At 45.1% G+C, this 13,385-nt stretch overlaps 1 protein-coding gene across 6 annotated transcripts in view; it reads left to right on the top strand.

The window, feature by feature from the left end:
- Nucleotides 1–12,867, top strand: part of LANCL2 (LanC like glutathione S-transferase 2) — a 34,389-nt gene extending 21,522 nt beyond the window's left edge. For 3 of the 6 annotated variants that reach the window (XM_008261840.5, XM_089316002.1, XM_089316003.1), the window contains exons 7-9: nt 5,808–5,984; nt 8,353–8,425; nt 10,628–12,867. In XM_008261840.5, coding sequence (XP_008260062.1) covers nt 5,808–5,984; nt 8,353–8,425; nt 10,628–10,743 — 366 coding nt within the window. In that variant the 3' untranslated portion in view covers nt 10,744–12,867. Of the gene's footprint in view, nt 1–1,723; nt 1,794–3,311; nt 4,147–5,807; nt 5,985–8,352; nt 8,426–10,627 lie in introns of those variants that run through there. The other 3 variants (XR_016222938.1, XR_016222937.1, XM_017344348.4) reach the window with 3 other exon arrangements.
- Nucleotides 12,868–13,385: the final 518 nt, after the last annotated feature.

Here is a 13,385-nt window from a genome sequence, read left to right on the forward strand (position 1 = left end):
CTCACAGTTTTAAATGTCCAGGGTATTACAGGAAAACAAGGCCTTCACTTACCAATTCTGGTAGGTTCTAGGTGTATTTGAGTGCAGTGTTAAGAATGCTGTTGGTTTCTTTTCTGAACCAATATTTATATGTAAGTAAAAACAGAATGCTTCTGGGGCAGTTTTATTTTCCATTTAATGTGTCTTTATGTGTAATGGGTGATGCTGGGTGAAAGTACACAACACACCTACAGTCATTGCTGTGTTCAGCCCAGGATTTTAGCAATCTCTTTATTTTGGAGAAATATATGGAACTAATAGAACAGAATTCCTTTTTCTTTCATGAAAATAACAAAAGGATGGAACCTGAATCAGTTCTATTTTCCCATTATGACTAACTACAATAAATTCATTAGAAAAATTATAGAAAATAATGTCTCCTGACTTAGGCCCCAGAATTGTTTATTCCTCAGCAGATACCAATAATACTTAAATAAGATAAAAGATATGAGCCTTCAAGAAAATAAGTTATGGTATTTGCAAGAGAAATGAAATGAACTACTTTTAACCAGAAGAATTTAATTTTTAACTCGAGACACAGTTCTCCCATTCCTAGGGTGTTAGATAGAGCAATCCTTGTATCATCATTACCAGTGTCCAACAAGCAGAAAGGTGACAACACAGAGACCCCTGGATCTTCCACACAGGAAGGGGAGCCTCTATTGGCCAGACTCCATTTTACATTAAAGAGGCTCAGCTTGTTGCAGCTGGGGTGCTCCTGGCCTGACCATCTCGGCTGTTGGGGGTACTTTCCCACTGCCTTCCACACCTGTGCCATGACTTCCTAGGGGCGCTTTCCTCCTGGGCGGTTTCATTCCAGTTGACTCTGCTAATAGAGCCCCTGCTCTTTACACCACGGCTGGGTATGTGGGGAGTGGAGCCAGCATCACAGTGCCCTTCTACCCATGGGCCTTCCATGGCCTGGACCAGCTTCAGAACACCCTCTGGACACCTCTCCCTGCCCTGCTGATTACAAAACGGAAGTGTCATGTGGAAAGCACAGAGCAGAGGAGGTCAAGATCCCATATATAGTCACTCAAACTTAGTTTTGTTCTCTGCATTAACATGAGGTAAGAGAGGAATGTCATAGCCTTCCAGGGCAGGAAGGCAGCAGTGGTGATTTAAGAAAGCACATAAAATACAGGTTTATAGTCAGACTGATAGTGTGTCTTCATAGTGTGAATTTCAGAAAATAAATTTAGACTAAGCCTTCCTGCCTTCTGCACAGCTGTCACTGAATGGACAGTGGCATTTGCATTTGACCAAGGCAGGGGCAGGGGCAGCCCTGGGGAACCTTTAGGCTGTATTTTCTTTCCAGTCACCGTGGCTTAAGTTAGGAGGGCCTGTGTTCATTGATGCTGTCTCTTAAAACTAGGCAGGAAGTGTTTTAAGTTTTATGTGTGATCAGTTTCCCATGCTGGCATATAAAGTCCAGTTCTTCAGCTGTGATTATGATGGCATAGTTTCCGAGTATTTGAAAAAAAATTGATGTGTTTCACAAATAAAACAGTTGACTCTAGATTCATAAAATTTTCTTTCTGTCCCTATAGATGCTAATCCTGTTTTGATATTTAACTAGGAAACATGCTTCTGTAAATGAAAGTGTACTTTAGATGGTCTTGTTCTGTGTTGCCTTGGGGATTTTGTTAATTGTGAGTGATTTTCTACCAAATTACATTTTCAGACCCCATAGGTGGAAGCAGTTTTGATGAAAACCTGCAGTCAGCTCTTGATTATCTGACAGTAAATAACAGGTAATGGTAGCAAATTCTACCTTCTCATCTCACATTTGGAGCTCTAGAGCCTTGGCAATTTTTGTGGGTTCAGGTACTGAATGTATACAAATGGCCACACTGCTTAAAGGAGATTGTTTACAGAGGTCAACATGATGCCTGAGAAAACCACATGCAGGTCTTACCACAGTGATACTTGGCAGTTCATGGATTCTGTACCAGATGGGCGAATAGCAGCCTGTCCTTCAGGTCCCTTTCTCTTCACTCTGAAGACTACCCTCGGAATGCTCCCTCTCTCGGAGGAGCAGCAGCCAGTGCTTAAGTCAGAATGTTTTCATGTAAATGATGCTCCAATTTTGCATATAACTGATTTGAAACATTGGGATGTCTTTCTCTGGGTGTGTATCAGAATTACTTAAAGAGGTCTTTGCAAACTTTATTTCCATCTTTCTCAAGATTTTGTAATGTCCTAATTTTAAGCATCACTTATATAAGTATACCACAGTTTATCAGTTTCCATTATGAGTAAGTTGTTAAAACATTCTTGTCTGGGTCTTTCTGTGAACATATGTTCTCATTTTTGGGGGGGTTAAGACTTAGAAACTGCTGCTCATGTATTTTTAAATTATCCTTAAGATTTTCTTTTGACCCATGGGATAAGTGTGTTGTGTATTTTCCAAGTGTTTGAGTTTTCTAGATATTTTTATTGATTGCTGGTTTTTAGTCCATTGTTGTCAGAGAACAAGCCCTGTGTGATTTGAGTCATTCAGGGTCTGAGTAGACTCATTGTGTGTTCCAGCCTGTGTCAGGGTGAGTGTGCCAAGTGCACCTCTGTGTTCTGTGAATGTGTCAAGTAGGGTGGTTGGAGGAGTTGCTCTCATGCTGTTTGACGGGCTCAGCACTCTCTGGGACTGTGGTTTGCACAGTTCCTGCTGTGAGGATCCAAGTCAGTGTTGGGCAGAGTGGCCTTGGCCCTGTTCCCAAGAAGTTTTGTTGACAGAATCATGCCGGATGGCTTGTAGTCTGCTGACCCCCGCTCTCTGACCTTCTACATTTGGTCTCCTATTATAATCTCCCATATGTTAGTGTGGCTTATTTATTTCTTCTCTTCGATTTTATTGGCTTTTGGTTCCTGCACTTTGAGGCTCTGTTACCAGGCATATTTTTAAACCAGCGTACGTCAGAGCATTTTGGGGAATGACTATTATAACAAAACATGGGATTCTAAACATTTTTTGCACCAAAATAAAATCTTTTAATTCAATTTTTCTGTGAACTTTTATGATTATATCTTCCTAATTAATTGGTTCTTTTGTCATTATGAAATGTCTCTTGTCTCAGGGGATAGTCTCAAGATAGTCAAGACAATGTTTTTGTATTGAAGTCTACTTTGGAAACTTTTTCATTTTTCAAAGTAGACTTTAGAATTACTTTTGCATAGGGGCCATTGCAGTACAGCGGATCAAGTCACTGCTTATGACACCAGCATCCCTTGTGAGAGAGCTTGTTCAAGTCTCATCTCTTCCACTTCCAATCCAGCTTCCTGTTAATACACCTGGGAAGGCTGTGAATGATGGCCAAAGCGCTTGGATCCCTCCCTCCCATGTGGAAGACTCGGATAGTTCCTGGTCCTGGGCTTCAGTGTAGCCCTGTCCCAGCCATTGAAGCCATTTGAGGAGTGAACAAACAGATGGAAGATCTGCGTCTCTGTCTCCCTCCCTCTCTCTCTGATGCTTTGCATTTCAAATAAACAAATTTAAAAAATAAATTACAGCCAATCCAGCATTTTATCATTATGGTTTACATGACGTATCTTTACCCTCTTTTTGCTTTCAACTTTTCTGAGCTTTATACTTAAAATGTGTCTCTTCAAAGTGGGGACTTTAGTTTCATACATTTTAGAATTCTCAGCTTTGCCATTGGAATGTTTAAGTTCATGTGTGTTTACTGATACGGTTAGATTTAGCTTTGCCATATTTTCATGTGGTTTCTTCAGTTATAACCTGTTCCCCATCCCCCTCATTTTTTCCTTTCCTGCTTTTTCTCAGAGTGGGAGGAGAGTTCAGGTGGGTATTTTTCAGAATTTGATTTTCATTTCTCTGTTGACTCTATAGCTCTTTTTTACTGGTTGCTGTAGGGCCTGCGTATCCTTCCCTGACTTCTCACATCAGCCACCTCACATCAGCTTATGATTGTATTCCTCCCATTTGACTGTAAAATGTGTTACTATAACTATTACCTCCAGTGGCACATTATCATTTCTTCTTTAAATAATCCTGAGTATTTTAAAGAAATAAAGATATATAAGGCACTTTGATATTTACAAATATGTTTCTTATTTTCAGTGCTCACACCCACCCCCCGAGATCCCAGCTTCTGTTTGGTATTATTCTGTTCTGTCTGGTACAGTTCTGTTCTATCCAGTATGATTCTGTTTACTTCTGATCCAGCTTCCTGCTAACGTACCTAGGAGGCAGCAGATGATGGTTGATGTCCTTGGGTCTCAGTCCCCAAGTGAGAGACCTAGATGGAGTTCCTGGCTTCAGCCTGGCCCAGACCTGGCTGTTGTGGGGAGATCTCTTTATCTGTCTTTCAAGTAAATCAGAACTTTAAAGAAAAAGAAAAGAAAGGAGTTTTGTTTCTGTTTGGCAGCCCAGCTCCAAGAACATCTGACCCGTTACCTCTGCCTGCATAGACACTGAACAGAACCCTTCTCAGATGAGGGCTCAGAGCTGCTCAGTGACCACAGCTCCAGTTCACACATCTGGTTCCTTGTCCAAGCTCACTCGTGATAGGATGGAAGGGGTTAAGCAGATGGAAATGACTACCCAGGAAAGGACAGGGAAACAGTAAGTGAGTGTGAGGAGAAAGAAAACCTAAAAGGCATCTGAGAAGGTGAGAAAATCCCCTCCCATCTATCATTTGCCTCCATCCAGGCAGGTGTGCTCTGGATGGCAGAAAGTTTTGTACAGCTTCCTTGTGGTGGATTCTGACAGATACCACAGCCTTGGTAGGGCGTGGTGCTCAGGGTCCTATCAGTGTGTGGGTCAGCGCAGGAGATGGGGTTGTCTTGTCCTAGCAACAGGACATCGTGGAATCCTCAGTCCACGGGTTGTCTTCCACTGGAGCAGCTTAGAGCTGCAGCAGGTATGCCCTCTGCAACACTGAATGGTTTATTTGTGACCAAACGTCTTGCCAAAGAGTGTGGCAGGGTTTTCATTGTCCAAAGTGGATTTTAGAATTACTTTTGCACAGGGCAGAGTGCTAATGTAAGACATGGCTACTCCACTCCCATCTAGCATCCTGCTAATGGACCTGGGAGGCAGCAGATGTTGGCCTGGATGTTGGGTCCCTGCCACCCACGAGGAAGACCAGAACAGAGTTCCTGGTTCCTGGCTTTGGCCTGGTCCATATCTGGATGTTGTGGCCATTTAGGAAGTGAAGCAGCAGGTGGAAGATACCTGTCTCTCCTCGCTCTAACTCTTGCTTTTCAAATAAATAAACTTTTTTTTTTAAAAGATGTATTTATTTATTTGAAAGAATTACAGAGAGAAAGAGAAAGAGAAAGATCTTCCATCCGGTGGTTCACTCTCCAAGTAGCAGCAAGGGCCAGAGCTGGGCCAGGCTGAAGCCAGGAACCAGGAGCTTCTTCTGGGTCTTCCACATGGCTGCAAGGTCCCAAACATTCCCATTGTTTTTCCCAGCCTGTTAGCAGAGAACTGGACCAGAAGTGGAGCAGCTCTGTCTTGAACTGGCACCCATATGGAATACCAGCATGACAGGCAGCAGCTTTACCTGCTACGCCACAACACCAGCCCCAATAAATCTTTTTTTTTTTGTTTGTTTTTAATTACATTTGCTCTACAGTGAGGAAGAGGGTAGGAGGCATATACTGGCCAGTTGCAGTCGTAAGGTGCTGTCTGCTACTGCTACAAGGTTTTATTTTTTATCCCCAGAGCCATTTCCATTTCCCTGGTGTAGTACAATTTTCCACCAGAAAGGGAAAGTGCTGTGCTGAGTCTTCTCATTGCCCAGGTCTTTAAGGAGGAGAAGTACTTGAAGGAGGCCATGGACTGCAGTGATGTGATCTGGCAGCGGGGCTTGCTCCGGAAGGGCTATGGGATCTGCCACGGGACTGCTGGAAATGGCTACTGCTTCCTGTCCCTCTACCGCCTCACGCAGGACAAAAAGTACCTCTACCGGGCCTGCAAGGTAAGGGCAGCTTTACCCAGACAACATCTAGACACCCTAGGACATGGCACAGTCGAGGAATACAAGCCCTCTTCCTTCTGTGAACCTATTTCTCCCAATTTTGTGGGTTTGAGGTTCCTGCTTCACAGTCTTGTCCCTGGCCTCAGGGCCACAGCATCTGTATCTGTAAAGTGGTGATAGAGTGGTAAAAATGATTTCTGAAGAACATGAGTTTTGGGGCCAGACTGCCTGGTTATAGTTAGGGGTACCAGTACAGTCTGTGCCTGGAGTTGCACTATGTGGTTAGGGGAGTGTCTGTACCTGGAGTCAGACTGCCTGGTTAGGGTCAAGGTTACTGTCTACTGGGAGACCCTGCCTTAGTAGGGTTCAGCTTATTGGCTATACCTGGTGTTGCTTTATGATGTGGACACATTTCTTTTTAAGAGCTTGGTTCCCTGTTTTGTAAAAGTGGAATAATAAAACCCATCTTGAGGATGGCAGGAGGAGTTAACCTGAGATGCTATGCAGTCATCTGAGTTGTCCCTGTATGGAATCCTGAGTGAGGTCCCAATGTACTTCAGATCAGACCCACCCCCTCCCAGGTTCAGAGCCCTGCAGGCCTCAGCCCAGCCTAGCCCACTCCACAGCAGCCACATTGGGCCCTAAGGAACAGTCCCTGCTGTTTCTTGTCAACCTGCTCTTGCTGTCTCCCTCAGTAGCAGAGCTCTTCTCCCTGAAATTGCACAATAAATCCCTGCCTTTCAGATATTCACTTAACTGAAATTTCAGAGGCTTTTGAGATCTTCCCCATGGGAGGATCACCTAGTCTTTCACTGTGTATTTTTAATGTTTATACAGTACTGTAAGCTCCATGACCTTATTTCTGTGGGTCACTGCCCATTCCTGATACAGAAGGCAGCACCAACTAGAACCTTCTTCCATGTGTGGCGAAAGGGACACAGGGCACGTGTAGGGCTTTGTTCCTACATGCACTTCACAGATTGCAACTGCCCTCCCACACACAGAGAAGGAAAGTAGGGTTTATGGGTGAGAGTTGGTGGGTGGCAGCACAGGGCCGGTGCATTCCAAGTGGGGCCATCTGTGTCATGAGGCTTTTCCCCAGCCCAAGCAACATGGCACCCACATACTCAGAGCACACATGGAACACGACAGCCACATGCTATGCAGCAGCAGCAGCACCTGTACTCATAGAGTGGGAGTCAGGATATGGCATCTAGGCCAAGCCCTGAAGGACAGTGAGAGTTAAGGAGGACGAGATACTACAGGATGGTGAAAAACTGATGTGCAGCCCAAGAGGCAGAGGTGGGAGCAGCCAGAGCGGAAGGCTTCATCAGCCTTGATTATATGTAGGTGATTAAGTAAATATTGGGAATTTATGTGGTCTGAGATGGGGGCCAGGAATGCCCTGGCGAGTTGGCGTATGTTCCTGCCACAGAGGCAGGAAACAGGAGCACGACAGGGTTCATGCAGGGGAGTGGTAAGTGCTAAGGTCAGACAGGTAGTCACAGCCACCCTGTGAGTCCTCCCCCTGGGTCCTGCTTGAGACAGAGGAGTCGCTTCATAATCATGCATCCCAGGGATACATGAATACTGAACCAGAGGTGTGCCAGGGGGCAGTTAGATGGCAGTGGTGGGCAGGAGGCCTGGGCTTCACTGTGGCTCAACTCTTGATGCAAGAAATGCCAAGTTACAAAACCAAGGCATCGTTGATGCTGATAAAAAGATCTTCTAGGTGGAACCCACAGAGTTTAGGGCATTGTTTTTATGTGGAGAGGTGGAGGTGTCCATGTATGTCCCTGTTGCCTGGCTCAGAAAGCTAAGTGTGGTCTGAAGCAGCTCCAAGGGTGAACAGATTGGCAGGGTAGAAAGCAGTCAGTTTTGCTTCACAAGTACTGGATTTGCTACTCACTGTGTTCATCACTGAAGACCCCTGGCATACAAATGCCATTGTGGTTTGTGCACCAAAGGATAGTTTATTAGATAATTCTGGAACCTCTAGGGCCCAAGGGACTCCCAGGAAACAGCTGAGAGCTGCAGATCAAGGGTTTTCTAACTGGAGACAGCACCATGCGGTGAGAGTGTGGGCTGGGCGTCACCATTTGGTTAGTACTGGGGATTTCTCAGCTGGTTTGCAGGTGCTGCAGGAACCAGAGGGTATTTACTGGGGATGGAAGAGAATTCTCACTTAAGGGCAGGAGGTAGACACCAGGGTCAAAATGTTCTGCTTCTGGCTTCCCAGTGCTTTGTGTAGTGAGTGCCACCTTATGGGAGGAAGCAGGGCGAGGTAGTGCCTTGGCCATGTCCTGCTGAGAAGGGTGGCTGTGTCCTTCGGTGAAAACCTCATTCCTAAAAAGAAATGTCTGTTTAGTTTGCAGAGTGGTGTCTGGACTACGGAGCACATGGGTGCCGCATTCCTGACAGACCCTACTCCCTCTTTGAAGGTAGGAGGGAGCACAACACTGGGTTTAGGCGTTCGGGTGGAACCATCTCCGTGGATGAGCATGAGCTCTAGTCTTGCTTCACTTTACTGTTTTTCGCTCCTGAGGATGTTTGCCAGGTCATTTTAGGTCTTTGGTGAAGTTTGCAGGCAGGCAGCTCATGCCTTTTGTGGATGTTACATATGTCACATATTAACAGTGATTACCATAACAGGAAGCTTGAATAGTTAAGTATACTTACTATGTAAATCATATAAAGAAATATGAATAATAGCATGTAGGAATATTAATGGTTAGAAATACTACTAATTAGAAAGAACCAAGCAAATATTGAAGGAAGTTATAGAAAGAGCAGCAGTCTGTCAAAGCACTGAGGCCATTCACAGACCCTGGTGCTGGTACAGTAGAGAGGATGTGGTTCAGGAAAGCTGGGTGGAGCCCTCCAGAGAGGCCCCTGATGTTTTGTATTTGTGTGTGACAAAATGTACAGCATCAGCCACAGAATTCAAAAGCAAAGGTTAACTGACATTGGAATAAACTGATTAGAATTTTTGATTATTTAGAGCCACACCTTAAATGAGTAAATACTTGATTTTAAAAAAAATCAACAGGTGAGTGTTGAATTTAATGAAATGGTTACTCTCTTGCTGATGAGATCTTGCGATTTTTCTGTTTTTAGCCCATTAATATTGTAGATGACATTGGTTGATTTCCAGTTAAGCCAGTCTTGTATCTCCACACTTACCTCATCTTTAAATGTTGCAGAATTGCTTTTGCTAATATTTGTTAAAGATTTCTGCATCTGTAGTCATGAAGTTTGTGCTGTCCCTATTTGATTTGGATCTGAATCGGATCCTGAAAATCAGATACCTGAAAAGTGCTCTGTCCTCTTGTTGCCTGGCACACCAGTTGGTGTCACTGGTGAAAGAACTGTTAATCCAATTCAGATGTCTGAATTCTCCAGTAAAACCTGCTAGGCCTGGAGAATTCTTTCTGCAGCTTTTGAGAAACTGTCCATTTCTTCTATGAGGTCCAATTCTTGTGTGTTAAAGCTGGTGTTGTATTCCTCTGCTACCCTTCTGGTGTCTGAACTGTATTTAGTGACATGTCCTGTTTTATTCCTGATATGTGTAATATTTAAAAAAATTTTTATATTTTTTTATTTATTTGAGAGGTAGAGTTACAGACAGTGAGAGGGAGAGAGAGAAAGGTCTTCCACCCATTGGTTCACTCCCCAAATGGCTGCAACGACCAGAGCTTTGCCAGTCCAAAGCCAGGAGCCAGGAGCTTCTTCCGGGTCTCCCACGTGGGTTCAGGGGCCCAAGGACTTGGGCCATCTTCTACTGCTCTCCTAGGCCACAGCAGAGAGCTGGATTGGAAGAGGAGCAGCCGGGACTAGAACCGGTGCCCATATGGGATGCCGGCACTGCACGTGGAGGATTAACCTACTGTGCCACAGCGCCGGCCCCTAAAATCTTATGATCATATGAACAGGATACAGAGCATTTGTTAGGTCTTTTGTGGAATATGTTCTTTTTATTCAGAGAAATCATAGAAAAAATACTTCTCAGATAAAACATTTAGTCCTTTCTGATGTCATAAAAATGCAGTGTATCTGCAGCAGATTTAACAATCGAAACCCAAGTTCATTCAGCTTTGTAAATTCAGGTTTACAGTAGTGGGCTAGAGTCTTTCAATGGAGAACTGGCTAAAGGTCATGGAGTTAACAGGTCAACTCTCTGCCCTGTCTCACCACAGTAGGAACCAAACAGGTTCTGTCAGAAGGACCAAGCGATGTCATGCTGAGTCCTGTGTGGTCACTGATGGTGGGGCAGTCTCCTCTAGGAAGAGCCCAGTCCTCTGGATCTGCTGTCCTTCACCCACTTGGGGAAACAGGTCATCTCAGCATGGCATACACTTTTCATAGTATTCATTTTCTGTGAACTTCTTGAAGACCCCTCCCTCACATGCAAGAATTTCAAAAACGTATACACTGAAATAAACTTAAATGTCTTAATCCTATTTCCCACAAATGTCTTGAAGCCTCTTATACAAGCAGAGAGCACTGGTACTATGCCAGCTGGGTACTGTGCAGGTGATTCGCCACTGACTCCTTCCCCACATGTTCACATTCTCCAGAAAGGAAGAAACTGAAACACACTGCCCTTGTGCCCACTCACGAGCTGTCCACACTCTATGTTGCAGGCATGGCTGGTGCTGTTCACTTCCTCTCTGACATCCTGGTGCCAGAGACATCACGGTTTCCAGCATTTGAACTTGGCTGTGCACAGAGGGATGAAAAGGTACAAAAAGACAACTAAAATGCCAGTTGGACCAAAAGCCGCAGACTGCTTAGTGCCTGACACAGACCAGCTGTGAATCCTGGAATGAAAAGCAGCAAACACCTTCATGGTCCCTTTCCTCACAAAGACCTTTGAGTCAGAGCATGACTGACAGAAACCCTACCTGCGTTTTGTGACCGTGTTCCCTCACCCATGTGCAATATGGATTTTCCACTTCCAGACCTGTGTGGTGTCTGCATGTTTCTTGGTGTTTGTGTCTGCAGGTGTAGGTGGTTGTTAGTGCAAAGCCCCTTTGACCCCCATGAGCTTGCAGCTCCCCTCTACCCAGGGGAGTATCTTCCAAATTAACAGAGGTGGTCAGGTCTCTTGTGTCAGAAAGATGAGGCAGGGATGCTTGAGGGAAAGAAACAAGTGGGGTTTGGGAAGTGAACAGTGGGCAGCCTCTCTGCTTGTGCTCACCGTAGTGTTTTTAAGAAGCCCCAGGTGGCACAAGCAGTTTCCAGGACCCTGCTGTCAGCACAGGTTGTAGGAGCTTTGGGTAAAGGCCCCTTGCAGCCCAAGGCTGTCTTGGGAAGAAGACTTCAGGCCCTGGAGAGTGATGTCAGGGGAAGCCTACTGAGCATGGCCATCTTGGACACTTGCCAGGCACAGACTCCAATTATTCAACATACTCTTGTGTCAACACCATAACTTACGGATACTGGGAGAGAGAATGCAGTCCATAGCATGATGAGCTGACTCTCAGCTAGACCCAGGGCTCTGCCATTAGCACATTTCAAAATGTGGGGAGTCATCAAAGCACAGACTTGGGATGAACACAGTTCCTACTTCATGTCCACTTTGGGGTGGAATAAATCAGAAGTCTGGTTTGCATTACGTATGGGATACAGTGTTCTAACCAAAAAAATGACAGTATTAGTTGTATGACATTTTTCTGTCTCATAAAATGTGCACTGATTTGTCTTTAGAAGGATACTGTCTCAACCCTTATCAGCCCGGGAGTTTTCCCAGGGGTAGGAAACATCCAGCCTGCAGGCCGTATAAGAACCATGAAATCATTTGGTTTGGCTCTGCCAAAGCAAGTGCAGACAGAACTCAAAATTCAGTAAATCTGTATAGCAGGCTAATTTTTAAGTTGTTAATTTTGTGTGACCCATGAATGATACTATAAATATTCAGATGGCGCTTGGCAGAAAAAAGGTTTCCCAACCCTGGAACCCTTAACCACCCTGGACACCCCTTTCATAAAGGAGAAAGAAGAGCATCGATCTGAAGAAACCCTTGATGCATTTGCAGCCTTTTGATACTTCTGACCCTTCCTGGTGGTGCTGGCATGCTGAATACATGACCTGCTACTTTTGAACCTGTGCCTCTCTCCATTTTTTTGCTCCTGTGTGAGGCAGGTGGTTTCCATGTGTGCAGATCCTTGCAGTTTTATTTGGGCTGTGCTTTTTGGGGTCCAGCTCCTGTAGTCCTAAAGGCACGACATGGGCCACGTACAGGCTGAGCCATCCTCAGAGCAACACTGTGCCCATCATACTCACCCTCTTCACTGGAAATGGTATGTTCGTTTCTGAGGGACGCTGGTGGCCACCTCGGGCCTCTGTAGCACAATCCTTCTCAGCGAGGAGGAGGAAGCTCACAGATGTATCACTGGCCAGGATGGACTTCAAGGTCCACTCACATACATCTTAAAATAGTTTGACTAGCCTGCTGTGGGAAAGATAAGATACCTGTGGAGTAATATCTTGGAGAGAGTTTTGTTTTTCCTGTGGATGTACTTTTTAAAAGCCATTCATCCACCAGAGGTAACAGGGTGTGTGGGTCGTGGCTTTGCTTTAACCACTTCCTTGTGTGCTGTATGGGCTGCTATTGGCACGTTCACCTTGGTCCCTGGACATCACAGAACGGGATTTACAGATGCCCCTTGGTCGTTGTAGGCATCTGAAGTCAGATATCTCATGTTCATTTCTTGGATTTGTTCCAGTCTACCGTGGTGCTCTCCAGAATGTGTCTAAATCTTAAAATACATGTGTTCACAATGCAATTAAAATCTGAGGGCAAAAAGTTGACATCCACAAAATGTGTGTGGGGTTCTTTGGTTTTGTTAATAAATAAATAAAAGGCAGTCTGTTGTGACAACCTTTGGTATCTTCGTTTGTTCTCACGTCTGTTGAGAACAATAGGGGCATCTGCGCCGGTCCTGACCACTGGGTTCATTGCTGAAATGCCGCAGTTACTCATTCTTGTGCATTCTACCAAGACCTCCCAAACTCTGCCTCATGATGTTGAGGTTGCTGACCACTTTCCCACATAAGAGAATGATGGGCTGGGGTGGCTGTTCATGGGAGCAGCTCAGTGCCACGTGGTCTCAGCAGTGGTGGTACTTCTGGATGGCACTGAGCTCCTCCTCTACACCACACGCAGCCAAGCGTGTGACTGGGCATTTGCCTCACCACCCCAGGGGCCCTGCATCCATTCCTTCCAGTGGATGCCACTTTTAACTGAGAAACACAGTTTTGTATTATTGCTTCATCTGTTAAATTCACAAAAACAGTAATCCAAGCGAAAGCCCAGGTTCCTTTCCTCCTCATGTTTACAAACTTCTAGGGCCCCACCTTTCCTAAGCCTCAAAGTCTGTAGGAGGCAGGAGGTAGAGT

Source organism: Oryctolagus cuniculus, chromosome 16 (genome assembly GCF_051225735.1).
Source record: "Oryctolagus cuniculus isolate XC-2025 breed Fujian yellow rabbit chromosome 16, ASM5122573v1, whole genome shotgun sequence".
NCBI lineage: Eukaryota > Metazoa > Chordata > Mammalia > Lagomorpha > Leporidae > Oryctolagus > Oryctolagus cuniculus.